This window comes from Nicotiana tabacum, chromosome 8 (assembly GCF_000715075.1).
Source record: "Nicotiana tabacum cultivar K326 chromosome 8, ASM71507v2, whole genome shotgun sequence".
In the NCBI taxonomy this organism is placed as follows: Eukaryota; Viridiplantae; Streptophyta; class Magnoliopsida; order Solanales; family Solanaceae; genus Nicotiana; species Nicotiana tabacum.
This window is the reverse complement of record NC_134087.1, coordinates 160,661,332-160,689,261: the sequence shown is the minus strand read 5'-3', so window position 1 is coordinate 160,689,261 and position 27,930 is coordinate 160,661,332. Positions and strand designations below refer to the sequence as shown.

Sequence of the window (27,930 nt, the reverse complement as noted above, 5' to 3'; positions counted from 1 at the left end):
GCATCTAGATAAGTAGGTTTCCTTTTGAACTTTTCATAGTGAACTTATGTCGGATATACTCGATCAATCGGTAGATTGGATATCTTTGAACCTTCAAACTTTTGTGTATACCTAGACAACCATAAGTCACACAATCAACCCTTAACCGTCTTTTGTTCTCATTGTTGTATTTGTTTCAGCCATGAACACTGTCTGGTTTCATAAATGCGTAGAGAATTGACCTTGCAAAATTCTCCTTGAAGCGGCTAACAATTCACACTTACATAGGTGATTCCTAAATGTGTCATCCCGTAGATACACTCTTCCTGTATCAAATTTAGAAACCATTAAAAAGCCTTAATGTTTTATCCTTGGTACTGAACATTGTCTCATCACGAGAATGAACCAAATGTTTTAATTGACAATGTTGAATCGTCATTAATGACTTTATTTGATCTCCTTGAACCTAGATCTTAGGATCTCCAGTTTTCTAGGTAGAGTTACCGCCACAATGACTTGTCCTCTACCATAGTCCGATTCCTTCGATGATCTTTCAATTACCTCTCTAGTTAGGCCTTTTATAAGTGGATCCGACAGATTGTCACTTGACTTTACATAGTCAATTGTGATGATCCCCCTAGAAAATAGTTGCCTAACGGTTTTATGTCTTCGTCGTGTATGACAATATTTACCGTTATACATAATGCTCCCAGCTCTTCCAATTGCCGCTTGACTATCGCAATGTATGCATACTGGTGCCAACGATTTAGGCCAAAATAGAATATCTTCCAAAAAATTCCGGAGCCATTCAACTTCTTCACCGACTTTATCTAAGGCTATAAATTCAGCCTCCATGGTAAAACTTTCATGAGATGCGATTTTACTTCTGGCTTTTGTTTTGGAGGTAAATTCTTTTTTTTTATTTATGTTGTTTTAATATGTTGTCTTTGAGACACTGGATGGACTATCTCAATACCATGAGGTTAAAAATTATATTTATCTCTCCTAGAATACCTTTTTGATTAGTATACAAAGAAATTTTATTATAAAAATTCTAGCAATAATTAATTATCCATATTTTGATTCTCTTTTTACGAATACGTGAATCGCGGATAAATTAACTAATTTCAAGGAAAGGACCGAATGAGCTTTTTCTATTTAAGTTTTAATTATCAGCCCTGCTTTTTGTGAGGCAGATGGCGTGGGATAGCCACTATTTAAGGTGGTATTTATTTTTTATCCAGCAATTCTAATGTTGAGCAAAAATAGCCACTACTCTATTAAAATTAATATAAAAAGATATTTTTACCCTTCCTTCCATAGAACCGGAGCCCCGACAATGACTGTTTAGAGTTTGTTCGTTTTGTTTCAAAAGAAGATTGTCGTGTCGCTAATGACTTTCCGTCTCGTAGGGTAAGTTGGTTTCAGCCTAACTTTTGGTTTATCCTAAGGCTTGTTTGATCTCTGTCTCAATTTTTGGGGGATTTTTAAATTTTTGGTTTGGGTAGAAGACAAATGGTTGTTGTTGCTGGTAGCGCTTTGCTTGGAGCACCAAAAACACAAATCAAGTTCAAAAGTTAAGGACATGTAGTTCTGAAGTCCTAAACTTAGAGTTATATGTTCAAAAGTTCAAAAGTTAAGGACAATAGGTCCTGAACTTACAGTTACAAGTTCAAAAGTTAAGGACAATAGGTCCTAAAGTCCTGAACTTAGACTAACAAGCTCAAAAGTTAAGGACAATAGGTCCTAAACTTAGGCTAAGAAGCCCAAAAGCTAAGGACAATAAGTCCTGAACTTACAGTTACAAGTTAAAAAATTAAGGACAATAGGTCCTGAAGTCCTAAACTTAGACTAACAAGCTCAAAAGTTGAGGACAATAGATCCTGAAGTTAGGCTAAGAAGCCCAAAAGTTAAGGACAATAGATCCTGAACTTAGACTAACAAGCTCAAAAGTTAAGGACACTTCATCTAGAACTTACAGTTACAAGTTGAAAAGTTAAGGACATGTAGTGCTAAAGTCCTGAAGTTAAGTTCAAAAGTTAAGGACATGTAGTCCTGAAGTCCTGAAGTTAAGTTCAAAAGTTAAGGACATGTAGTCCTGAAGTCCTTAACTTAGAGTTCCAAATTCAAAAGTTAAGGACATGTAATCCTGAAGTCTTGAACTTAGGGTTACAAGTTCAAAAGTTAAGACATGTAATCCTAATGTCCTGAAGTTAAGTTCAAAAGTTAAGGACATGAGCAGAAGAGTATTTTCGTCCGGGAAGTTAAAGTTTATTAAAGCAGTAGTTAAAGACTAAAGATATTTTAAACAGTGGATTAAAAATAAATACATATGGTATTAGTGGACTAAACGTGTCAGGTATTTCAAAGTTTAAGGATAGTTTCTGTAAACACGTATATTTGAGGAATGTACTTTTGTGGTACTACTTACGGATATTTGCGTTGGAAACAATCCGACCCGCTCCGACCCTTTATTTGACCAAAGTATATACCTGTAAAACTGGTGTGTTTGCTGCAATTGGTAGGAAGAAAATGGAAGGACGTAATGACGACGAAGAAGGTGGAAGCAGCGCCATATTTTCTGAACTCAAACATTACTGCATAGAACTACTGGAACTCCGCTTAAACCCTAAGAAAAACTCCTCAACTCTCTCTCATCTGCTTCAACTTCTTCGCCGCTCCTCTCCTGTTTCTCTCCAGCCCTTCTTCGAGTATGTTCCTTTCTATTTAATCAACTTTTTCCCCCTGCTATCTCAATCCTTAAATTTTACTATGTAAGCTTAACTTTTTTGGATTTAAGTTTTATATCGTGAAAATACAAAGAATTCTTACACTATTAGTTCAATTTAACTGATTATAGCAGGTTATCACTCTATTTTCCAGGGTACCATACTGAGTTACCTATTGTTGTTGGTCAATTTTACTTGATAGTTTAAAACGCTTATACAGTGTCAGAGCACAAAACTTATAACTCAATTTTATTTTATAAACGTGGTGTCTGGGCCAGCCTGCCCGAACCTGGATACCTGCTGTCTTACACCAGAGCACATGTATCAGGTAACTGGCTTGAACAGCTAGGAAGAAATCACCTAATCTTTTTTCCCTGACAACTTATGGTTCTCAGCTCACCTCATTGATCACTAGGTTACACCTTTGGGTGCACTTAAGCTCAAATTTTTACAATAGATTCTTTATTTTTTTTATTGAAAATAAAGCGGATGTGTGTTATCCATTTCTGTCTCATGTTGTTACATAAGAAAAGAAAAGGAAGAAAAAAAGATGTTTAGCGATGTGCCAACTATTGGTCTGCTTGTAAGACTGCATGAAGAACAGACTCTGGAGAAAATTGCTTTTGATGTTTGATATACATTTTTCTCTTTCATTTTTTAGTCTCTTAATTCAGTGACAGGCAGATTTCTGATTGATTTTTTTTTTCAGCTTTACATTGTTACCGTTGCTGCTTCTACTGAATGCCGCCGTTGATAGCAGATCATCACACATTGATTCTAACGTGATACCACAGACAGTGAGTGATATCGTGATGGAAGATGCTCTTCATTGTCTAGAGGAACTTCTGAAGAAGTGTTGTTTGGGGTCCGTGGATCAGGTATTTAGACTTTCTGTTTAAGTGCAGTAGCATGATTACTGATAATTGAAGAAAATTTTTGCTACCTTTCATGCCATGCCATGCTTTTAGCATTATTTCTAAGCTTGAAAAACCTTTGGTTATAACGTCAATTCGAAATTCGCACTACCAATAGTAGATAAACTTTTATCTTCTTTCGAGAAGTACCAGTAGTGGATGAACTATTTGAGGGTTCACATCTCCTTTGTCTAAGATTTTAACACTTGGGTTTGATAACCTACCTGTGCAGAAGTAAAAAATATAGCCGTTGATGTTTGATTGGTACTGTTCTCAAGAATCCATAATTTGCTTTTGCAGTTCATTGAACTAACAAAGAAATTGAGTCGCGGGGCGTCACTTTCTCCTCTGGAGGCTTCAGAAGAGTTCCGTGAAGGAGTGATAAGGTGTTTCAAAGCACTGTTGCTTAATCTGCGTTGCTGTTCCAGTGAGTCCTGCTCATGCAAACAAATCAGTGGTTGGCCTTTGCTTCTGGAAAGAAAAAATTTGGATTCTCCACCTGTCTCAAAACTTAAATTCAAGGATGAAGAGTGTTTAGTTGCATTTCTACAGTCTGAAACTGCTTCAATTGCTGTTGGAAATTGGCTATCACTTCTGCTGAAGGTATAATTTTGGTCACCTCGAGGAAAATATATTCTTTAGCCATTCTTCATAGTATTTCTCTAGTATTACTTTTGAGAGTATTTATGGCTTTCTCAGGCAGCAGATGCTGAGGCAGCACGGGGGCAGCAAGGCAGCGCAAGCCTTCGGATAGAAGCTTTTTCCACTCTGCAAATACTTGTTGCTAAGGTTCCTTTTTTCTCCTTTCCAAGCTGCTTTTCCTCTCTTGTAAGCTTTATTATTGGCTTTTCGAATTCTCAGTTATTCCTTCATAGGTTCAATGGAGTTTACTCATGCGAGACCATGCCTTTAACATGATTTAACTTCTTTACTCCATTTAATGCTAGAATTTTTCCCATAAAATGACTGAGAAGTCGTCAAGCAAAGTAGAAATACATGAAAATTATGATTAAGATTCATTGTAGACAAGGTGTCTCTTCTCTTCGTGATACAATAGTATATCTCCAGGTGTTGTTTATCAAAATATACATGTTCATTACCTAGAATCTTGTCAGATTTTGTTAATTTTACTACTATCAGTTTGTTATTCTAGTGCTCAGTCCTAGGCAGCATTGTTCATATAAGTCACATCTTTACGATTTTGTATGATGTCTGGCAGGTTGGCACTGCAGATGCTTTAGCCTTTTTTTTGCCTGGAGTTGTTAGTCAAATTGGCAAAGTTTTGCATATGTCGAAAACGTTCATTAGTGGGGCTGCTGGGAATGCAGAAGCTTTGGACCAAGCGATTAGAAGCTTGGCAGAATTTCTTATGATAGTTCTCGATGACGATTCTAACTTGCCTTTTCTTGATCCGTCACTTGACGATGTCAAGAAAGAGAAATCACCATTGGCGTTTCTGGAGGCACTTCGTCATTTGCCCTCCACTATGCATGATCAAAATTTGAGTGAGGCTGTTGACAGAGGCACCCTTGTACTTAGCTCTACAGAGAGGGAAAGTGTCAGTCCTAGAAACGTGAATGGATCTTTGCGTGTAATTCGTACAAAAGACTGGATTGTTGATACCTCGTCGCATGTTGATAAGCTGTTATGCGCAACTTATCCCCATGTAGGTTATAACAAGTTTCTCACTGGCACTTGAGTTTAGAAGATTTTTTATCAAGTCAATTAAAATTGATAGTTCCATGTTTTTTGACAAACAGTTTAAATTAATAATTGCATTTGTGTTCTCAGCTTTGCATGCATCCAAGCAGAAAAGTAAGACAAGGACTCTTGGCGGCAATACAGGGACTCTTATTAAAAACCAGTTGTGTGTTGAAGGGAAGCAGCTTGATACTTTTGGTGAGGTCCAAACTGGAACTTATATCCTATAATATTTGTATATCTAATAGTTAATGTACAATGGGATTTGATCAGCCCAAGAAAGATTTCTCTTTCATAACAAGTTTCCTTTTCTCTTTCCTTATTCCTCTTTTTTTTTTAAAAAAAAAATTGTGTCAAAACTAAGATGCTCTATGTCTGCTCGAACTCTCAGAGTAGCATTGATTTTGAATTGTAGCTTAAATAGTGGGTCAATGTAGGTAGAGAGATCTCCTTTTGATAAGTTCAACATTTATGAAAATAGACATGGGATCAATGGGCTTTCGAGTAGTGAAGGGCAAACATCCCTCTTAAGAGAAGTATACCATTTTCAAACAGAACAACAAAAGGAAATTAAGACTGTCCGTTTTGGGATTGAGGGAGTCAAAAGTTATTGTGCCTATGGTAGTGCTTTTTGCATTTTCATCAGCTAACTTTCTTGAGATTTAAACTGGCTCTTTCAGACCACTTCCTAGTTGTGATGGGGTTGCACCAGGGTTCAGCTCTCAGCCCGTTTATGGACACACTGATGCGCCACATTCAAGGGGAAATGCCATGGTGTATGTTATTTGCACATGAAATTGTACTGGTTGACAAGACGCGAGGCGGTGTAAATGCGAGACTAAAGGTTTGAAGACAGACCCTAGAATCTAAAGGGTTCAAGTTGAGTAGGACCAAGACAGAATACTTGGAGTGCAAGTTTAGTGATAGGTTCAGTGAAGCGGATAGAGATGTGAGGCTTGATATACAAGTTATCCCTAAGGGAGAGAGTTTGAAGTACCTTGGGTCTATTATCCAATGAAATGGAAAGATAGACGAGGATGTTACACATCGTATTGGAGTGGGGTGGGTGAAGTGGAGGCTAGCATCCGTGTTTTATGTGATAAGAATGTGCCGCCTAAACTTAAAGGCAAGTTTTGCAGAGTGGTGGTTAGACCGACTATGTTGTATGGGACTGAGTGCTGGCTAGTCAAGAACTTGCATGTCCAGAAGATGAAAGTAGCAGAGATGAGGATGTTGAGATGGATGTGTGGGCATAGCAGGATGGATAGGATTAGGAATGAAGATATGCGGGCCAGAGTGGGAGTGTCTCCGCCTTTCCGGTGGAGGATAAGATGCGGGAAGCTAGGCTTAGATGGTTTGGTCATGTGAAAAGGAGAAACAGAGATGCCCCGGTAAGGAGGTGTGAGAGGTTGACACGGGATGGGTTGAGAAGAGGTAGAGGTAGGCGGAAGAAGTGTTGAGGAGATGTGATTAGGCAGGACATGACATTACTTCAGCTTACCGAGGACATGACCCTTGATAGGAAGATGTGGAAGTCGAGAATCAAGATAAACGGCTAGGAGTATTAGTGTTAGACCTGTATTCTGTTACTGTTAGATTTATTACTTGTTGTTCCTCTCATTTCGCTTTTTTAGTATCTTGTTGTTGTTATTGCTTGGTGCTATTGTTTTTCTTCTCGTCTTTCGTGAGCCGAGGGTCTATCGGAACAAATTTCTCTACCTTCAAGGTGAGGGTAAGGCCTGAGTACACACTACCCTCCCCAGACCCCACTTGCGGGATTATATTGGGTTTTTTGTTGTTGTTGTTGCTCTAGCTGATTTGGCTGGATGAGATTATTAATTGTGAAATAAAGTTCCTGCTAATATGCTTCCATATTTTATTCTTTTGAGAAGTAATATGCTTTCATGTTATATTCTGCCTATTAGTATGTAGAAATCTGTTGCATACCATTCAGACATCACATGTCTTAAAAGAGAAAATAAAATTAAAGCAAGACTTGTTTATTAGCTGGCGTTGTGGACCCATTCTATTAGCACTTTGGTCTTATGTAGTAGGTTTAAACTGGCTCTTTCTGTCATATTGCCCTTGGAAGTGGAATTTCATAGTGCTATACCTTGAGATTTAAACTGGCTCTTTCAGACCACTTCCTAGTTGTGATGGGGTTGCACCAGGGTTCAGCTCTCAGCCCGTTTATGGACACACTGATGCGCCACATTCAAGGGGAGATGTCATGGTGTATGTTATTTGCACATGAAATTGTACTGGTTGACGAGACGCGAGGCAGTGTAAATTAGAGACTGAAGGTTTGAAGACAGACCCTAGAATCTAAAGGGTTCAAGTTGAGTAGGACCAAGACAGAATACTTGGAGTGCAAGTTTAGTGATCGGTTCAGTGAAGCGGATAGAGATGTGAGGCTTGATATACAAGTTATCCCTAAGGGAGAGAGTTTGAAGTACCTTGGGTCTATTATCCAATGAAATGGAAAGATAGACGAGGATGTTACACATCGTATTGGAGTGGGGTGGGTGAAGTGGAGGCTAGCATCCGTGTTTTATGTGATAAGAATGTGCCGCCTAAACTTAAAGGCAAGTTTTGCAGAGTGGTAGTTAGACCGACTATGTTGTATGGGACTGAGTGTTGGCTAGTCAAGAACTTGCATGTCCAGAAGATGAAAGTAGCAGAGATGAGGATGTTGAGATGGATGTGTGGGCATAGCAGGATGGATAGGATTAGGAATGAAGATATGCGGGCCAGAGTGGGAGTGTCTCCACCTTTCCGGTGGAGGATAAGATGCGGGAAGCTAGGCTTAGATGGTTTGGTCATGTGAAAAGGAGAAACAGAGATGCCCCGGTAAGGAGGTGTGAGAGGTTGACGCGGGATGGGTTGAGAAGAGGTAGAGGTAGGCGGAAGAAGTGTTGAGGAGATGTGATTAGGCAGGACATGACGTTACTTCAACTTACCGAGGACATGACCCTTGATAGGAAGATGTGGAAGTCGAGAATCAAGATAGACGGCTAGTAGGTAGTCGAGAGTATTAGTGTTAGACCTGTATTTTGTTACAGTTAGATTTATTACTTGTTGTTCCTCTCATTTCGTTTTTTTAGTATCTTGTTGTTGTTATTGCTTGGTGCTATTGTTTTTCTTCTCGTCTTTCGTGAGCCGAGGGTCTATCGGAACAAATTTCTCTACCTTCAAGGTGAGGGTAAGGCCTGAGTACACACTACCCTACCCAGACCCCACTTGCGGGATTACATTGGGTTTTTTGTTGTTGTTGTTGTTGCTCTAGCTGATTTGGCTGGATGAGATTATTAATTGTGAAATAAAGTTCCTGCTAATATGCTTCCATATTTTATTCTTTTGAGAAGTAATATGCTTTCATGTTATATTCTGCCTATTAGTATGTAGAAATCTGTTGCATACCATTCAGACATCACATGTCTTAAAAGAGAAAATAAAATTAAAGCAAGACTTGTTTATTAGCTGGCGTTGTGGACCCATTCTATTAGCACTTTGGTCTTATGTAGTAGGTTTAAACTGGCTCTTTCTGTCATATTGCCCTTGGAAGTGGAATTTCATAGTGCTATACATTGAGATATCAAACATCCAGTAGCCATTCCAATATTATGAAATTATCCGGACTTCCAAATTCTTGTTGGCATGTCCATACGCTGCTGGCTCATAGCCATATTTTTTTTTTGAGAAGGGCTAGCTCATAGCCATATTGATTCACAAATATTGACATTGTAAGACATATCGGAGAGTAGGGATGAAATATTTTTTCTTTCTTATAACCAAATGCCCGAGGACTAGTGGCGCAAGGTTTGAAACTCGCTAGATAATTGGCCCGTCCCTCCACTTTTCTCTGCTTAAATACCAGGCTTTATCCGTGGGAGGGTTCGAACCCGTGACATGCGGCAAGAATAAGAGATGTATTTACAATTAATATCAATTAAAAGACACACACTACACATCTGGAAATTTTCCGCTGTGGGACAATTTCTAACTTACTAAACATTTCTTACATTTTCCCTTTACTTTTAATACTAACACTTAATATAACAGGCCTTCTCAAACTCAAATGGGAAGAACCACTAACTTTATTTATTTTGAAAATACAAAAAAGTGAACAATTTTCAGATTAGTGAATGTACTGTAAAATTGCTATTATTGTTGCGGGAACAGTTGTGGGAAAACTTGCTGGAAGTTGCTGGAATCTTGTCAGATATGGTGCTGGAGAAATGGTTGGAATATTGGCCAGATAGAGGCTGTGCTGCCAGAATGGTCACGGGAAAAGAGGCGCGATGCCACTTGAAAAGTTACAAACTAGTCATAGTGCCACAGGAAGGAGTACTGGAAAAGAGGCATGGTACCTTGGAACGATTATTAGAACTGGGCATGGTGCTGTTGGAATGAGCACTAAAATAGGAGAGATACTACTGAATGATCATCGAAATGATGCAAGAATAGTAAAATTATGAAAAGTGAAACACTTGTTCAGGTGGGCAGCATAGGGCCGACCTTCGATATTTGGAAGTTGATTTTTTCCAAGATCATAGAGGTTCTGACACCATGTCAAAAATACGAAAAAGAAGATATGTATTAGTGACTTGATTAGAATTGAATACAAGCCACAGTTATTCATAGGTCTGGAATACTCATTATTTTTACATTGTGGGACAAATATCTGAGTTGACCAACTCTAACTTAACAAAACAGTTATAACATTCTAATATTAAGACATAATATTCTAACAGATGCTGTGGATTGTATCCGTGTGGCTGAGCCACTTGCATAATCTATTGTGCTATACCTGTTTCTCTTGTGCTTTCCTTTCATGGAACTCAATACTCCATAATGTTTCTAGTGATTGCTGCTACAGTCTGTCAAAAGGGTGCATAAACCACTATTGCAACAAACACATTTCTTTACCTTAGACTTTGACTGTGTGAGGAGACTGTAATTGGCACTTGACACTTAGTTTAGTTTTCTGATAAATATCTGCCCCTTTTTAAATCTTCGTTCGGTAATACTTGCAAGCTTGCGATGCCATGGTTTTCGATGAATTGGTACAATTGTAAATATGAAAGTCGGAATTTATTGACATACTCTTGTATATAAGTGAATTGCATTTCTTTGTTTTTTTCTTTTTGGTGCTATTGGGTCCTTTATTAGCAGTCTTGAAGCTTCTTTGAAGTGCAAGATTTTGGTACAGGTATTTTTCATTTTTCACTAACCAAATATTTTATTCTGAATCTATTCTTGGCTCTTGTAAAATGCAGGAAAGTCTATGTGTCTTGGCATGTGATGACTCCGAGGAGGTGTCTTCAGCTTCACAGTTGTTCTTTGGGTATCTGCTCACTTCACATGGAAAGCATCAAATAAAAGATGATGTTAGGGAAGTTTTTAACAGGTCTTTGTAGTCCTAATCTTTTCTCTGTTGAAACATATATATTTGGTAGCGGCCTATGCACTAGAAGTGATCTAATGGACTTTACATCCTCTTCACAGGCTTGTTGAAAAGCTTCCAAAGGTGGTCCTTGGAGCTGATGAATCATATGCAATTGCACATGCCCAGAAACTACTCGTACTGATCTATTTTTCAGGGCCTTGGCTCGTGGCAGACTACCTCCTTCAGTCTCCTGTAGGTGCAACAGGCCTAGCGTTTTCTTTGTTTGTATCCTTTTAAGCAATTCTGAGCTATCAATTCTTAACTTTGGGGTCATTGTTCTTTTCTTTTATGGTTCTCTTTTGCTTGGAGAGGCGGGGTTGAGTGGATGAACGTAAACTCTCCCACCTGCTTGCTTACTTGCCACTGGACACTTGTGGAGCTGCTATTTCTTACATATATTTAATTGTTACAGAATTTATTCTTTTTTCTTTTTCCTTAGCATCATACCTCATTCAGGTCACACTACTTAAAGTGCAACGCCTTTCATCTTTTTAATGCCTTTCAGTGGAATGTGTAGGTGAGATCTGCTCAATTCTTGGATGTTTTAGCCCTCTGTCTGAGTCAAAATTCAGTTTTTTCTGGTTCCCTTGAGAAGAATGTTATAGCAAAGCCTTCCTCATCAGGGTTCATGCATTCCCTAGCAGAGATAAGAGCTGTTAGAGCTGCTGGCTTTGACAATCTGGGAAGTAGAGAGAATCAAAATAGAAGAGTACATGCCACAGAAAGTGTAAAAAATGAGCATCAGCTGCCGCGCATGCCACCTTGGTTTGTTTATGTTGGCAGTCAGAAGCTGTACCATTCTCTAGCTGGGATCCTTCGACTTGTAGGTTTATCTTTATTTGCAGGTTGTTTTTCCCTTCTGAACTTTTTAACCGTGTATTTACTTCTTTCCTGACCTAACGTTATGACATTTTCCTTTTGTTGCTTTGACTAGATTCTCGAACTGAGGGGTCTCTCTCTGTTATCATTGACCTTCCATTGGAGAACCTGCGGAAATTGATTTCTGAAATACAGATGAAGGAATACAGTGAAGAAAGTTGGCAATCTTGGTACAACAGGATTACTTCAGGACAATTAGTACGACAGGCCAGTACAGCTGTGTGTGTCCTGAATGAGTTGATATTTGGTTTGTCAGATCAAGCAATTGATGACTTTACCAGAATGTTTAGAGCATATGTAATGGCACCGCAAGAAAATAAGAAGTGTCAAGAAGATGAGAGTCAACATTGCAAAATTGAACAATCTGCACCAGAGGGATCTATTTGGAAGATTTGCCAAGTTAAGGGAGAAAGGAATCATTTAGTTGACTGCATTGGCAGCATATTACATGAATACCTAGCCCCTGAAATATGGAGTCTGCCCGTTGAACTTACGACTGCTTTACAACAATCTGATTGTGAGGATACGAACATTAGCTCGCATTTCTTTAATGACAACGTGATGTTGCAGCAGGAAATTTTCTTTTCCATCTCTTGTTGTGATTGTGGTTTCAATCTTATCAATGTCTTTTCTAGCGGCTCAAATAATGCTTGTCATATTGATGTTAGTTTTGCTATTATCAAACAGGTTATTATTGATGGAACTGGCATCTTTTCAATGTGCCTTGGGAAAGATTTTTCTTCGTCGGGATTTCTTCATACATCTCTTTATATGTTGCTTCACAATCTTAGTTGCTCTTGCTTCCAAATCAGTAGTGCATCTGATGCTGTATTGCACATTGTTGCTGCTATGCATGACTATCCAACAGTAAGCAGCAGCTATGGATTTCTTTCTTGCTGTGTCTTTGAAGGTTACTGACACTAATTATAAAACTTCTTGCAGGTTGGACACTTGGTTATAGCAAATTCAGATTATATAATTGATTCAATATGCAGGCAGCTGCGCTCTCTTGAGCTTAACCCTGATGTACCAAATGTACTTGCTGCCATGCTTTCGTACATAGGAGTGGCACACAGTATATTTCCTCTGTTGGAGGAGCCAGTATGTCTCAACTTTGATATCCTGAAAATTGGAATCAACAAAAAACTTTTTTCTAACTTCTCGTTCTGTTTTGTTGTCTCCAAATGCAACTAGTTTGGAAATGAGGCATATGTTGTTGTAGGTCCTGTCGTCTGTTTTATTATGTCTGCCTCTATGTGTGTGTGTGTGTGTGTGTGTATGTATAGTTTTTAGTTTAAGTTGCGATATGTTCAGAATGATTTTGTGATTTCTGCAGATGCGTTCTGTTTCCATGGAGCTTGAAATTCTTGGCAGGCATCAAAACCCTGGCTTGACCATTCCCTTCTTGAAGGTGATTTCTGACATTTGCTTACTGTAGTCTAATTTGATATGCACTTACTGATAGATATAGCTGGAGGAGAACAATCAGTTCTCTTAGTCATATTCTGTGTCTTAAAATTAGAAAGTGCATTTCTCTGTCTGTTATGTCTTGCCTGGAAAGAAAGCTCACTTAATTCATGTATCTCTGCATCAGACCTTTTGTTGTGATTTATTGAGCTATCGTTAAATTTCTTTAGATTCTGACTATTGGATGTGGTGCTCTTCTCTATTCAGTTACTTGGTTATAATCTTCCTCCACTCTTCAGGCAATGGCAGAAATAGTTAAGGCATCAAAGCATGAGGCTAGTGCTCTGGTGGATCAAGCAAAGTCATATTATGAGGATGTGGAATCTAGAAAGCTGAATCTGCAGAAGGGGACAGCAAAGATTATTGATGATTCAGGTTCATATAATGATGACAATGTTGGCAAGGAGTGGTCTGAATCTGGTATGTATCCATTAAATCATGCGACAATTGAATATATATTTATATATTATATTAAAAGCACGAAGGCCCTTAGCGAAATGTTGTTCGCCGTTTTTACCTTTTTATAATAGAGTTCACACCGAACAAAATAGTCATTTAATTGATCTTGTAATATTTAGGAGTTTTAAATTAGCTAAAATTATGGTTATTAAATCTTTTCCTATTCGTTTTGCGTAGGAAGTCCAATGATTTAGGATTTTGAGGTTCATTAAAACTTTACCTTATATAATTTTTTATTGGTTCTACATATCATAACTACAATATCTTTTATAATAATTTTTTAATATTTATATTATGTTAATTCTAACATAAATAAATAAATTGACCATAACGAAAACTCCTGAACTTTTTTTACCTGATACGCCTATTAAGGAGCACTTGTGTCACACCCCAAAACCGAGGGGCGCGACCGGCGCTCTACCGGGTAGCCCCAGTCGAGCGGACCTGGGTGCCTTTCCTATCCCACGTGTTACCCCGCGTTTTCATTATCCGTTAACCAAGTGAAATAGCCATTTATGATTTAAAAACATTCCTACGAGATTTACATAATATACATGGTTACTTAGCGTAGTTTACGAGTTACACTGCCCAAATACAAAATACATAAGTACATAACCCACATTTCCTATTTATGGAGCCTCTAGGGATACAAAAGAGTGTTACAATACTTGCCGGTAACAAGGCTCCGGCTATACCTTACGCAAATACCAAAATAAGATTTCCGGGAGGAAAAGCGGCATGAGCCACGCAGGGCCCCGAGAGGAAAAAGGGGCTCACCAATACAGCTGACGGAAAGTGAAGGAGTGCTACTGTTGGTGGACTGGAGTACCTACTATAGAACCACCTACAATCATAACACGAATGTAGAGCCCCCGGCAAAAGGGACGTCAGTACATTTGAATTGTACTGGTATGTATGAACTAACTTTACCCCAAGTAAAATCAAGAAATACACAGGTAACAAACAGTAATAGAATCAGCAATCCAATGCACATGAAAGGAACAACCAAAGCCAAACAAGTTCCACAATCTCTCCTTTTCCCCTTTCAACATTATTTCATCACATCAATGGTTTCACAACTTTCACATATTTTCATTTCAATAGTGATTTCGATCACTTTTCCACCCTTATTACCTCGGCCACCCTTATCACCACAACCCACACCTTATAACTTCGTGTTGCGGCGCGCAACCCGATCCCACCGGACAATCAAATTTCACACGACAACAACAATAATTCACAAAGAATTTTCATAGCATCAGTACCATTTCCATCATATGCAACAACCCGTATACAATTTAAGTCACAACGATAATTGCCCGCGACAAGTCACGTATGATATTACCACAGTTGTTTCAATTGCATCAATTACGATTTCTTTCCATCATTTGTTACACAGTTCTTACCATATGAACACATTCACACACACACACTTGGTTTGTTGCCATTTACTTACACCATTATATCGCGAGACTTAACCAACAACGTTCAAAGCATATTAATCACAAGAATCATCATTTCAAGGAAGCACAAGTTCATATCAACAATTCATAGATGTCACCAAGCAGTAATTCATGTGCAAGGTGTTGTCGTAATCGTTCAACTCATTTACGTCATTTCCCAATACCATCTTTCATTACTTACCACGCAGGGCCATTATACACATTCCCACATTTGGACACATTAACGTTCTTTCATTCGTTAACACATACTCCCATATCGTCATCCTCAAGCATTTACAAGCTTAGCACATAATAAGGTAGGCACATTAAATCACTTTTCACAATCACATATAACACGGTGGTGTGGAAATCAACTAAGACAAATACACATATTTTCATACAAGGTACACATACCGTATGCTCGTCACAACAAGGGGATTCTACAAGAGTTAAAGTTAGTCATACATACCTCAAAGAGCTTTTCCTTAAGTTACTACAACGTTCCGGAAATTCTAGCAATGTCAATCTACTTCGAGACATAACAAAATTGAACACAAATTAGGAAGATATTCATAATTATAGCTCATTCGAGCATTTTATCAAACACCATATGTGCGTTAAATCTTTATGGTCCTTTTATAGAGGATTTCATCAACCCACAACCCATACTTTACCATCTTTAGCTCAACAATGTTTTTACAACCTTTGACAACACATGCAAGCAAGATAACAACTCCAATACCTACAAACATTCTTTATAATTACCCATCTTTAGCTAGATTCAAAATTAAAGGTTAAGGTATAGAATCTTACCTCAAGGATGAAGGGTTAGTGTGGTTTTCCTTGTTAATCCTTTAAGATTTGAGCAAGAGTTGTAGAAGAATTGATGAGGGGTACTTTCTCACTCTAGGGCACTCTCTCACTCTAAAAATATCTGATTTTTGCTCAAGAAATGGTCCCTTGAATCTATTTGACGAAATGAGGTCGTTTTATAACAAAAACCCGATTTTTGCACAGCCGCGCCGCATGGGGCGGCGTGGTAATGAAAAATGTGTTTAGAAACGAAACTGGAGGTGCTCTGATAATTTACACAGCCGCGCCGCCCCAGTAGTGTAAAATTCTGCGCTGCTTTTGGTAATTTGGTCATAACTTTTGATAGGAGTGTCCGAATGACGAACGGTTTGAAGCGTTGGAAACTAGACTCAAAGACCTTTTATTTGATAGGTTGTGCATCACACAAATCCTTATATAACTAGAGATATGATTGTCCAAAGTGAGGTCTTGTGCGCACTCATTTGCAACTTTCGTCTCTTATGAAATTTTCCAACTTGGCTTAGACTTAGGCCTCTCTTTAGACCCCAATTCACTTCTACTATGACTTATACACTTATTAACATATCCAATTGATATCCATAATCTCCTTAATCCTCATTTGCACGCAAGGTAAAATATTTGGCCTACCTTGGCACCACGAAATCTTAAATTACTAAGCAAAATTTTCTGGGGCTTTACAACTTGACTAACCCAAATTTAAAAAATTAGAATTCACTTCTAGAATTCTTTTTCAATTGTGGTCAAATTACAAGTGGTGGAATGTGAATTTTGAGTAATCCCTCGGGGTCTACGGAATTGTCATTCAATTGTTTTTCAAATATAAATAAAATTTTAACTATTGAATCTTTACTTATTTACACTATATATTACTAACATAAGTTCAATTATTTACGTGCACAGATTATAGAAGGACCTGGTTCTTCTATGTGTTCCTTACACTACAGTTACAACAACAACAACAACAACCCAGTGAAATCCCACTAGTGGGGTCTGGGGAGGATATTGTGTACGCAGACCTTACCCCTACCCGGAAGGAGTAGAGAGACTGTTTCCGAAAGACCCTCGGCTCAAAAAGACAAAAGAAGACAATATTAGTAACACCGCAGAAATAATATGGAAGAAAATATATATATATATATATGAAAAATAAGAACAACATAAAATCAAGAAGAATGATACAAAGCAAAAGCAAAATAATGTCCCTACCAAACTAGTCTCACAAAGTTATGGCATAAGACAAGACTCAACTACCTCTTAACCTACAACCCTAATACTCGACCTCCACATGTTCCTATCGAGTGTCATGTCCTCGGAAATATGAAGCATTGCCATATCCTGCCTAATCACCTCCCCCCAATACTTCTTAGGCCGCCCTCTACCTCTTCTCAGGCCCTCTGCAACCAGCCGTTCGCAGCTCCTTACCGGAGCATCTGGGCTTCTCCGCTGAACGTGCCCGAACCACCTGAGCCTTGCTTCCCGTATCTTGTCATATATATATATATAATCATATACTACTATCTAATAAGCCTAAGATATTTAGGATTGCTTCTTCTTTTTTTCCTACATTAAATGAACTATACCAAGCATCTAAAAACGTAAGGTAGTGTTGGAAAACCGGAAAAGTCTCCAAAATAATTTCTTTCGCGACATTTCTACTTTTTTGCTCCTGTTTAAACTAACCAACTTTTACCAATTTTTTTAATTCTTATTTCATGTTACAAATTAATGGCGATAATAAGTAAATTTAGCAATATTGTTACAAGTTATTCAAAATAAAATCTCTAATTTTTCTATATTTGGTTAGTATATATATATATACCTCGAAATCGATTAAGAATTTAATATTTAAATTTTATATAAACTAATATTTTTAAATCTTGATCTTAACGGTGATTTTCACTTATTTCCAAGAATTTTGTGACCTTGTACAATCGAATTTTTATTTTATTCTGGAAAGAAGTTAATTGGAATTAATTCACCATGTTAAAATATAGTAAGAAAAGAACACATTATTCAAAAATATTGTATTAAACACGTTGTTTTCTATGCAATACCTAAATTACTGTTGCATAATCCAGTTAACTAAATGGAAAAGGACTTTAATTTTTTGATATAAAAGAAATTAATATTATTAAGAAAGTTTATTACATCATTTGACTAAAAATTAAGAATTATCTAAGAAATTCTTAGTAGGATTTTTTGGTAATCTGTCACTAATTTGTTGCTAAATAGGAGTAGCGATGAGTTTTTAATGTTTAGCTACATAATTTACCATCGCTAATTTCTTATTTTTTGTAATTGACATGTTTAGATTTCATTGTACCATGATAATCATTTTCAAACAAAGTTAAAACAAAAGAAAGAGATACACAGACCACTAAGCCTTCAAAAATTTCTAGGTTGTTTTCATGCTTAGCTAAATCATCTGCAACTTTGTTGACTAAATAAGTTCAATATTCATCATTTTCAAGAGTTTATATTTTAAAATTTTATTTTTAAAACTCAAACACATTGTTTGAATATTTGTATAATTTTTGAAATTTTACACTCATTGCTATAGGGTACACGCGCATCGCACGTATCCTAAATATATTTCTCTATATATATAGAGAGAGAGAGAGTGTGTGTGTGTGTTTTATTTCACCTAAAAATGAAGTAGTTATTCTAGGCTTTTCCTTTTGGTGAGTTGGACTTTATTTTATTTGACATAGGCTTTATTAAGTAGTAGGCTTTCTTGTCTTGTGCTCTAATTTTGGCTGCATAAGTCTGTCACATAAGTCAATCTTTTTTTCAAGCAAAAGTTCTCTCATGCTTCCTCTGTTATTATATTCAGTGATATAGACCTAGTAGCTCCGAGTTGGAAACAGGAATAAGAAGTGTTAAAGATGTCAAAGCCTCGTTTATTTTTTTAATAGTAAGATGTTCAAATTCAAATAAATATCTGATTGTTAAGATTCTTGTCTCTAAATGTGAACAATGAGAAGTTAAGGCTTATGTTTCCTCAACATTCGAATGTCTATAATTTTTCTTGATCTAGAAATAAAATATTGAGATTTAAAAAAGAAAAACTAAAACTCCCTCAATTTCAATTTATGGTACACTATTTCCTTATTAGTTAATTTAAGAAAGAACGACACATTTCTGTATTTGGAATTAATTTAACTTTAAATTTTCCGCTTTATCCTTATTGAGAAGCTTTTATAACCACACACTGTATGACATGTGTAAAATTACAAGTTTCAAAAGTCTTATAATCACACAAATGTTATGGCATGTTAAAGGCCACAAGTTTCAAATGTCTTAGGGCCCGTTTGGACATAAGAAATTTTTTCCTTTTTTCCAAAAATGTTTCACTTTTTTTCGAAATCAGCGTTTGTTCATAAAATTTCCAATTTTCACTTGAAGATGCATTTTGGAAATTTTCGAAAATTTGAAAAACTCCAAAAAGTTGTTTTTCAAAATTTGCACTCATAAAACTTCAAACACAACCTAAAATTATATTCATGTCAAACATAACTCTAAATTTCAAATACCATTTTCACTTGAAAAACTTTTTCACCCTATTTTGAAATTTTACAATTCTTATGTCCAAACGCCCACTTATAATCACACAAATGTTATACTTACTCCATCCCAATTTATGTGGCACTCTTTCCTTTTTAATCAGCCCTAGAAAGAATGTCATGCTTATTTAGAAATAATTTAACATTGAACTTTTCACTTTACCCTTAATGAGATGATTTATTGCCACATAAATATATATGTCTAATTTTAGATCACAAGTTTTCAAAAATCTTCATTTTTGTCTTAAACTTCATGTCGAGTCAAACACCGCCATATATATTGGGACGGAGGCCACAAGTTTCAAAAGTCTTCCTTTCTTTTCTAAATTCCATGCCGAGTCAAACTAAACAACAACAACAACAAACCCAGTGCAATCCCACACGTGGGGTCTGGGGAGGGTAATGTGTACACAGATATTACCCCTACCTTATGAAGGAAGAGAGGTTGTTTCCGATAGACCCTCGATTCAAGAACAATGAAAAGCACACAATAAACAAACAGTAACAATGTCAAGGAAATAAGAGAACAGAAACAAATAGCACAGCATGCGATAGCAAAGAAACTAGGAATACGAAGCTATAAGAGAAGTGCGAAAACTTCTCGACTGAAAGGAGAGGGAACAACCACAACGTTACACCCCAAAACTATACGGAGCCCTTCCGAATGACCTAGAATATAGTCTACTAGACTAGCCAAGAAGGAGTCTAGTAGACTATCTTCGCCCGTGGAGGAGAGTGGAGGAAGTTGTGAAGCTTCTAACTCTAATTACCAACTCGGGACTATATTAGTAAAAAGCCGCATTATCCCTTTACTCAATCCCTCCTTGCTTACCACCATGAACAACACCTTTCCCGATCAATTGGTTTTTAATTACTTAATAAGAAAGATGGCAAATCCTACCATTGTATTTCCTTTTTCCATTTGGATCCTATCAACTTGGAGAGTGTCTAGATTAAGACACTTCTCGTATTCGGACTATCAAGATCGACTAAATGAGATGTGGCTGACATGGTAAAAGACCGAAAATAATGCCACATCATCTAACAAGAAGTAACTCGGAATAGGAGAATACAAGACTAGTACTAATACTACTAGTATGACTAGAAGAGACTCTCGACTACCTGTCAACCCACAACCCTAATCCTCGACCTCCACACCCCCCTATCGAGTCAAACTATGTCACATAAATTGAAATGGAGGGAGTAAATAAATATGATATCAAAAAGTATTTTAAAAAAATCTGAATTTATATGGTGTTGTGAAAACTGTTTTTTCAATGAAGGCACATTCAAAAGTCTAGGTGATGGCAACGACGATGGTAGTTGCGAGTTGGTGGCTATTGATGGTGGAGGTGGCTAGTAGCGGTGGTTGTGCAAGTGATGGTTATTCGGTGGTGGTTGTGCAACGGTGGTCTGAAGTGATGGTTATGAAGTGGTGGCTAGAAATAGAGGTGGTTAACGGTTGTGGCAAGTGGTGTAGGTTGGCGGCAACGGTGGCGGTTGGTGGTAGAGATAGTTGGTTATTGTAGTGAAAGTTTTTTTCATGGTGGAGAGTTGGTGATTTTGCAGTGGAGGTTGATGGTGAACATGATTGATAGTGGTCGCAGTGGTGGTTGGTGGTGGGGGTGGTGCTGTTGTAATGGATAGAGTAATGATAATAACTCACATTCACGGAATTCTTTAGGTTGACGTTTAATGATTTTAATATATAAGATCTTAATGATTCAAACCTATTTATTCGACTCGTGTACCACAACACATGGCACATCGTAGTTGTCCGCTTTAAGTCCATTTGGGACAATGTGGTTGTTGAAGACGTAATTAAGTAAATAAAAGTGTGCTCTCTCTAACAACTTAAACTTTTAGATGAGATGATCATACACTTCAACATGGTATCAGAGCAGGCAGAGGTCCTGGGTTCGAGTCTCACTGCCACCTAATGTGAAAAAGAATTTGCATGTGTTTGACTCATCAAAAAGAATAAAGCCTCGTGTGAGAGGGCGTGTTGAAAACATGGTATCAGAGCACGCAGAGGTCCTGGGTTCGAGTCTCACTGCCACCTAATATGAAAAAGAATTTGCATGTGTTTGACTCATCAAAAAGAATAAAGCCGCGTGTGAGAGGGCGTGTTGAAAACATAATTAAGTAAACAAAAGTGTGCTCTCTCTAACCGCTTAAGCTTTTAGATGAGATGGTCACACACTTCAATAGTGGTGTTCTGAATCAACCCATCTTGGTTCCAATTTTTTTCTAGTGATGAGTGACGAGTTAACCTTACATTCTGAAGAAACAGTTATTGCTGATGAGTGAATTTCTGACTTACAACAAGCTCTGTTTGGTGTCTTTAGAATATTGGGAGTCGAGCAGCGCTACCCTACCTATCTATTATTAATATTTTCTCCAACTACGTTTGCGTTTTTCTAGCAAGTTAGAACTTTCTGGTTAATGTTGGATGTTTCCGATGGCTTTTTCTGGCAATCCCTGGTGGTAAACACATTGATCATACTTCACTTCTGGTCATGCAAAATCTTGTATCATCTCTTGGAACTTATCAAAGCATGCTCGAGAGGACTACTTCAATCCATATAGGGATCAATGTAATTGGCATACCAGACTATTGGAGTCCTTCAGGGCAACAAAGCCTAGCAATTGCTCCATGCATACCTCATCCTCTAAATCCCAGCTTAGAAGTGCTTTCTGGATGTAATACATTGGGCTTGACTACACATGAATTTATAGGACTAGTTAGGTATATATGCCTATAGAGTAACCACTAGGCTTTGTTGCCAGGGGAGTCCAGTTGCTAGGAATGGCGATTACATCGATCACTTCGTGGTCTTGAAATAGTTCACCTTGTGCATGGTTTGGTAAGTTAAACAAAGTTGTTCAGGAATTTGGCATGATCCACTATGGAATTGATTATTTGTGTTCGATCTACATTCTGCTTCAAAACTGTGCATGTATATGATGGTTTACATTGATGATATAGTTATCATATTGTAATGATTAAGAGGGTGTTAATAAGAGGAAACACTTCATTTCGAGACCAAGTATCAACTTCCTAGGTATTGAAGTTGCTCAATCCGCATCAGGTATTGTGATGTATTAAAGGAAGTATATTCTTGAGGAGATAGGGACGAAAGATTGTAGACCTATTGTGGCAGGTCCAGGAAGGATTGCTTTATGAGGATTGACGACATCAGATTGTTGGGTATATAGATGCAGATTGGGCAGGTTCACTCTCTGACAAATGATCTACTTATGGATGCTGTGTTCTGGTTGGAGGCAATCTGGTATCTTAGAAGATTAAGAAACAAAATATAGTTGCAAAATCAGTGGGAGGTAGCATGTATGGAATTACTCGAGGTGTGCGCAAGCTGTCTTAGGGAGAGGTGATTAGGTGGGACATATCGCAGCTTTGAGCTATCCGAGGACATGACCCTTGATAGGAAGGTGTGGAGGTTGAGAATTAGGGTAGAACATTAGTAGGTAGTCGAGTGTTTTCCCTTTGTCTCCCTTAGTTCAGTAGTACTAGTGTTGGTATGGTATCATTTTATCCTTAGATGGTTATTACTACATATTGTTTATCTCCCGCTGTTCAAGATACAGCCATGGGCGATGAGGCACACACCATAAGCACATTTATGCTTGAATTGAAGTGCTATGTATGTGAGGCACAGTGCACCGCTAGTGCGGCATCTAACTTTAGGGTTTAAGTGCACCTCAGCCGAGCTTTAATAACATTACTATTTTGATTTATCATCCTGCATATTATGCACAATTATTGTTTCTAGTTATTAAGTCGAATCTCTTTAAAGAAACCAAGTACAGTACATTTTCATAGTCAGTATGCATCAACTACTTTTGAACCTTTCAATAGTGTTCTTTTTTTAAGCTTAAAAGCTTAGGCAATATGAAAGCTTCTTTATAGCTTGAAAGCATGCCAGTAGAAAACCGTAAAAAAAACATAGTAGAGATGTTTTTATATGCAATATTAAATGTCAATCATGCTATGTGCTGTTTGTATGAATATAATTAGGACAATATCACAAAGACAATAGCTTGCTTTCGTGGCTGTGGTGCTCACAATTTTCTGTTTCCAGTGTAAGATGGTCTTTTTTATTAACTCCAACATGATTTTATCCTGTCCATTCCAATTATCACTCTGGCTCAGTCAACTTTCTGGTGCACTGGGTGTCTAGTTGTGCTTGTCTGGCCAGATTGTCTTCACAGCTCTGTTTGTGGCTCCAGGAATCATGCAGATCAGGCACTCGATGACAACAAGGGGAACTTTGAGAAAAGATAACACGAAGTTTTCTGCTGTCACAAAAGTATACTGAAAAAGGAGATAATAAAAGGTTTTAGTTTGTTGCATCTAGAAAAATATTTTAGAATAATGCTTATTGGTGGAAGGCTTAAACAGTTGCATGTATAATAAAATTTTGAGATCATTGGGATAAAGATGCTTTCACTAGTTCCACCTTGGGAGACACTCTTAAAGAGTTACTCATGAAAATACCAATTGCAAGCACTGACAACATAATAATATTAGAAATTTGTGCTCAACTCCATGATGCTGACATGAAGTATGGTGATATCTTATTCTTGAGTATCAAATTTTCTTTTGGTGTTGAATCATATTTTAAGGAACACTCGTATATAATATTGAGTATCATACCCGATTGATTGCATTGGCCATCTGATGGTATTCTTCTATTAATAGGGATGCGGATCTTCGCCAATGATGTTCATACGCAAATGGAGTGGGAGACTATGATGTTCAAAATGAGTGACTTCAGAAGGATTAGACGAACAGTTGGATCTATTGCAGGTTCATGTTTAACAGCTGCAACTCCATTACTTGCTTCAGCAAAACAAGCAGCATCCCTGGTAGCACTTGATATAGTTGATGTATGGTTTTGAGCTTTATTCTGTCGCAATTAAGTAATTTCACAATGAAATTAAAGTGTTTAAATGCTGAACCTTCTATCCTAATACAAAATAAATTATATGCATACGCAGTTAGGATAGCACGGGTCTTTGGAAATTCGTAACTTCATTTTGTTCCTGCTCAGTAAAAATAAGTTCATTCCTATTCATGATAGGATGACCTTACTGCCGCAGTCCCTCTTATATACCACTTTCCTTTTCTCATGTAAAAGCTTGTCTTAGTCGGCCAGTCTTGTTTTTGTAGATACGTTTTATTCTTCTGACAGAAGATGTAAGTTGAGGATTCCTAATCAAAAAAAGAAAAAATCTAAGTTGAGGATCCATCATACACTTTTGTCTCTTTTTGCTATGGTTGATCATTTATCCACCCTCATATTTATTAAATGCTGCATCTATGCAAATTCCTTGAAGGAACAAACTTATTTACTTACTGGAATATTGCACATGAAAGTTTCCTTTGATTCATTTATTTTCAAATGTCTTTAGGATGGATTTTTGACAGTTGCCAACGTGGAGGATGCCTACAAGCATGAGAAGGAAATCAAAGAGGCAATTGAACATGTGGCTGAAATGTGTTCATTCTATAGTCTTAAGGATGCTTTAGATGCTGATGCTGATGAATCTACTGAGAACAGACTGCTCCCTGCAGCCAATAAAGTATGGCCTTTTTTGGTTGCTTGTATTCGAAATAAGAGTCCATTGGTGAGTGGCTTTTTAACATTTTTTTGGAAACTTGCTAATCATTTCTGTATCTTTTTAAATTTAAATAGATATTTGACTATTTTCAATTTTATGGCAACTATAATTATGAGATGTGCTGGGGGAAGTACGATTGGAAACTAATAGAATTTAGAAGTTCCTAATATATGGTTTGGATTCTAGGATGCTGATAATAAGCAGTTACCGTGAAATAACTGAATCCATAGTGAGCGGGACGAGAACATGCATGTCCAGTTTGAGCGATCATGCAATAGATTGGACACTGGAAGCAATAGCCAAATCTGTGTCCAGTGGTCAGTGGCTAAGATTTCACGAATTTTGGGCCAAAAACATCCCTAAAGTTTATTTTATAACTTAAATTACATCCTTGAAGTATCTTTGCGAATAAAAATATCCTTAATGTTTTCCAAAGTGAGCAAGTTTCATCCTTCTGTTACCCATTGTTACAAACTAACGGACCCCTACAAAACCACACGTGACATGACATCTGCCCAAAACATCTCCTGCTTCTCCATCCCTGATCGTCAAGGCACACTTTTTGTACTGAAGGAAATACAGTTGTATATATGAAATAGTATTTCGGGTAATTTTCTCGTTTCTGTGATATCTCAGATTTTCTTGTTTTTGGAGTTTTTGATTTCTCCATATTCGGGTCTCTGGAGTTTCAGCATTTCTGTTTTCTAAAACTGCATGTTTTTTTAGCATTTTATGCATTTCTAGTTCTGCACTTCTGCTGCACTTTTTCACTTCTGGAGTACCAATTGATTGTTTTTAGGATGGGATCTGGTGGAAGCTTGTGACAGAACTTCCAAAATTAGTGTTTCTGGTTTAACCGCGAATCTTTATTGGTGAACAATAATGGTGAGACGATGAATTGGGTTTTAACATTTTTTTTTTCCTTTGATGAATATGGGGAAAAGGATGAAAAAAGATGGAAATCTTTTCCTGGTTATGCTGCAGTTATGCTTCATGTTCTAATTGTACATGTCTAGAGTGGAAAAGGATGATTGGATGGTTCTACAAAACAATTTGAAAAATTAATTCCTTGAAATCTCCTCTTGATCATGCTTCGTCTTACAACTTATAACTAGTGATAAGCATCACCCAGAAGCATGTCTAAGTGCAGGGGCGGATTTAGGGGGGCGCAAGGGGGTTCCCGAACCCCCTTCGCCGAAAAAATACACTGTATATATAAGGCAAAATCTGTTTTTTACCTCTATATATTTAGTTTTGAACCCCCTTAACACAATCCAAAAGTGTAGTTTAGTGGTCAAGGGGGATCAAAATCTACATAAGGTCATGAGTTCAATTCCCACTAGATACAATTTTTTTTTTGAACCCCCTTCGTGGAGATCCTGCCTCCGCCACTGTCTAAGTGGTTCTACCAGTGTTATGAGTACAGACTTCAAACAACTCTGTTTGTACCATAACTTTTTGTTTTTACTTCAGAGTTGGGCAAGGGGGTTGTAAAGCAGGGTGTTTGGAGTATATGACATGTGCTGCACGTGATTTTGAGGGATTCTGTTAGTTCTGTAACCATGAATAACAGAAGAATGAAACCTGCTCATTTCGATAAACTTGAAGGATGTTTAAAATGTGTGCTGAGATATTTTAAGGATGTAGTTAAATTACAGATATATTTAGGGATGTAATTGACCAAAAACTCATGATTTCACTGTTATCTTTGTTTCATGAGTACTTTTACATTCTTTAATGATTACCATTAGAGTCCTTAAGATATCTGGAGGTGAAACTTGGTTATCATTCTGACAATGAAATCTTTAGTAGGACAAGGTAAAGAGAATTTTGTCTGATTGGGAGGGACTTGAGAAACATCCCTACCATTTCTTTTTCCTGGTTTTACCATTGTTTGGTCTTTGCTTCCCTTGCCGACCCTCACCCATGAAGGAAAAAGAACTTGTCGAGCAAAATTGAACTTATAAGTTTGTTTCAAAGGTAGTAGTATCGTCAGTAAATCAGCTTTCTGACTATTGGTTTTTCTGTTCAATAATAAGCAGGCTGTTCGAAGATGTGCGCATACAATTAGTAATATTGTGCAAATATGTGGAGGTGACTTCTTTACTCGGCGTTTCCATACAGATGGGAAACACTTCTGGAGCCTTTTAAGTACTTCCCCATTTCAAAAGAGGGCTCCACATTTAGAGGAGGCTCACTTGAAGCTTCCATACCGAGGTGATTCTGCATCTTCAGGAGATCCAGTAGCTGAGATTTCTGATCTAAAAGTCCAGGCCGCAGTGCTCAGCATGCTTGCGGATCTGGCTCGGAATAAACATAGTGCTTCAGCACTGGAAGCAGTTCTGAAGAAGATCAGCGGTCTCGTTGTTGGGATAGCATGTAGCGGTGTTGTAGGCCTTCGAGATGCATCTGTGAATGCCCTTGCTGGACTCGCTTCGATCGATCCTGATCTTATTTGGCTCCTTCTAGCTGATGTTTATTACTCGAAGAAGATAGAGACACCTATGCCTCCTACAACAGTAGAGTTTTTAGAGATATCTCAAATTTTACCTCCACCTTTGTCTTCCAAAGGTTACCTTTATTTGCAGTATGGAGGGAATAGTTATGGTTTTGACATTGATTTTACTTCTGTCGAGACCGTGTTTAGAACATTACATTCCCAGGTTTTCAGTTCACAAATGTACATTTGAGTTCCAATATCTCTAGTGACTTCTTTCTTGTGGTTGGGGTTGAGGGTGCAAAGGAGCTTATTGAAAAAGAAAAAACAGTTGCTCTTAATTTTTTTGCTCAGTGCCTTTAATCTATTTGATAATCATTCAATCCTAGGCAATCTGCACTCTCGAAAGATCCATGGTGACAGGAAGAAGA

The 27,930-nt window shown here is 37.5% G+C and overlaps 1 protein-coding gene across 1 annotated transcript; it reads left to right on the top strand.

The window, feature by feature from the left end:
- The first annotated feature begins 2,474 nt into the window (after positions 1-2,474).
- Positions 2,475-27,892, top strand: LOC107801993 (uncharacterized). The gene is made up of 17 exons (XM_075219830.1): positions 2,475-2,690; positions 3,418-3,586; positions 3,923-4,225; positions 4,322-4,411; positions 4,842-5,288; positions 5,414-5,521; positions 10,603-10,733; positions 10,832-10,964; positions 11,290-11,617; positions 11,707-12,225; positions 12,340-12,518; positions 12,594-12,752; positions 12,988-13,062; positions 13,358-13,538; positions 24,140-24,327; positions 24,853-25,068; positions 27,105-27,892. Exons 1-17 carry the CDS (start codon positions 2,512-2,514, stop codon positions 27,750-27,752), a joined length of 4,053 nt encoding a protein of 1,350 aa, XP_075075931.1. The 5' UTR covers positions 2,475-2,511; the 3' UTR covers positions 27,753-27,892.
- Positions 27,893-27,930: the final 38 nt, after the last annotated feature.

What these genes read in the sequence shown, in the direction of transcription:
- LOC107801993 (XM_075219830.1), top strand. Translation starts at nt 2,512, where the DNA reads ATGGAAGGACGTAATGACGACGAAGAAGGTGGAAGCAGCGCCATATTT. An exon ending in TATGCGCAACTTATCCCCAT is followed by an intron (nt 5,289 to 5,413) that starts GTAGGTTATAAC and finishes TTGTGTTCTCAG; the next exon opens with CTTTGCATGCATCCAAGCAG. An exon ending in TTCGAAATAAGAGTCCATTG is followed by an intron (nt 25,069 to 27,104) that starts GTGAGTGGCTTT and finishes AATAATAAGCAG; the next exon opens with GCTGTTCGAAGATGTGCGCA.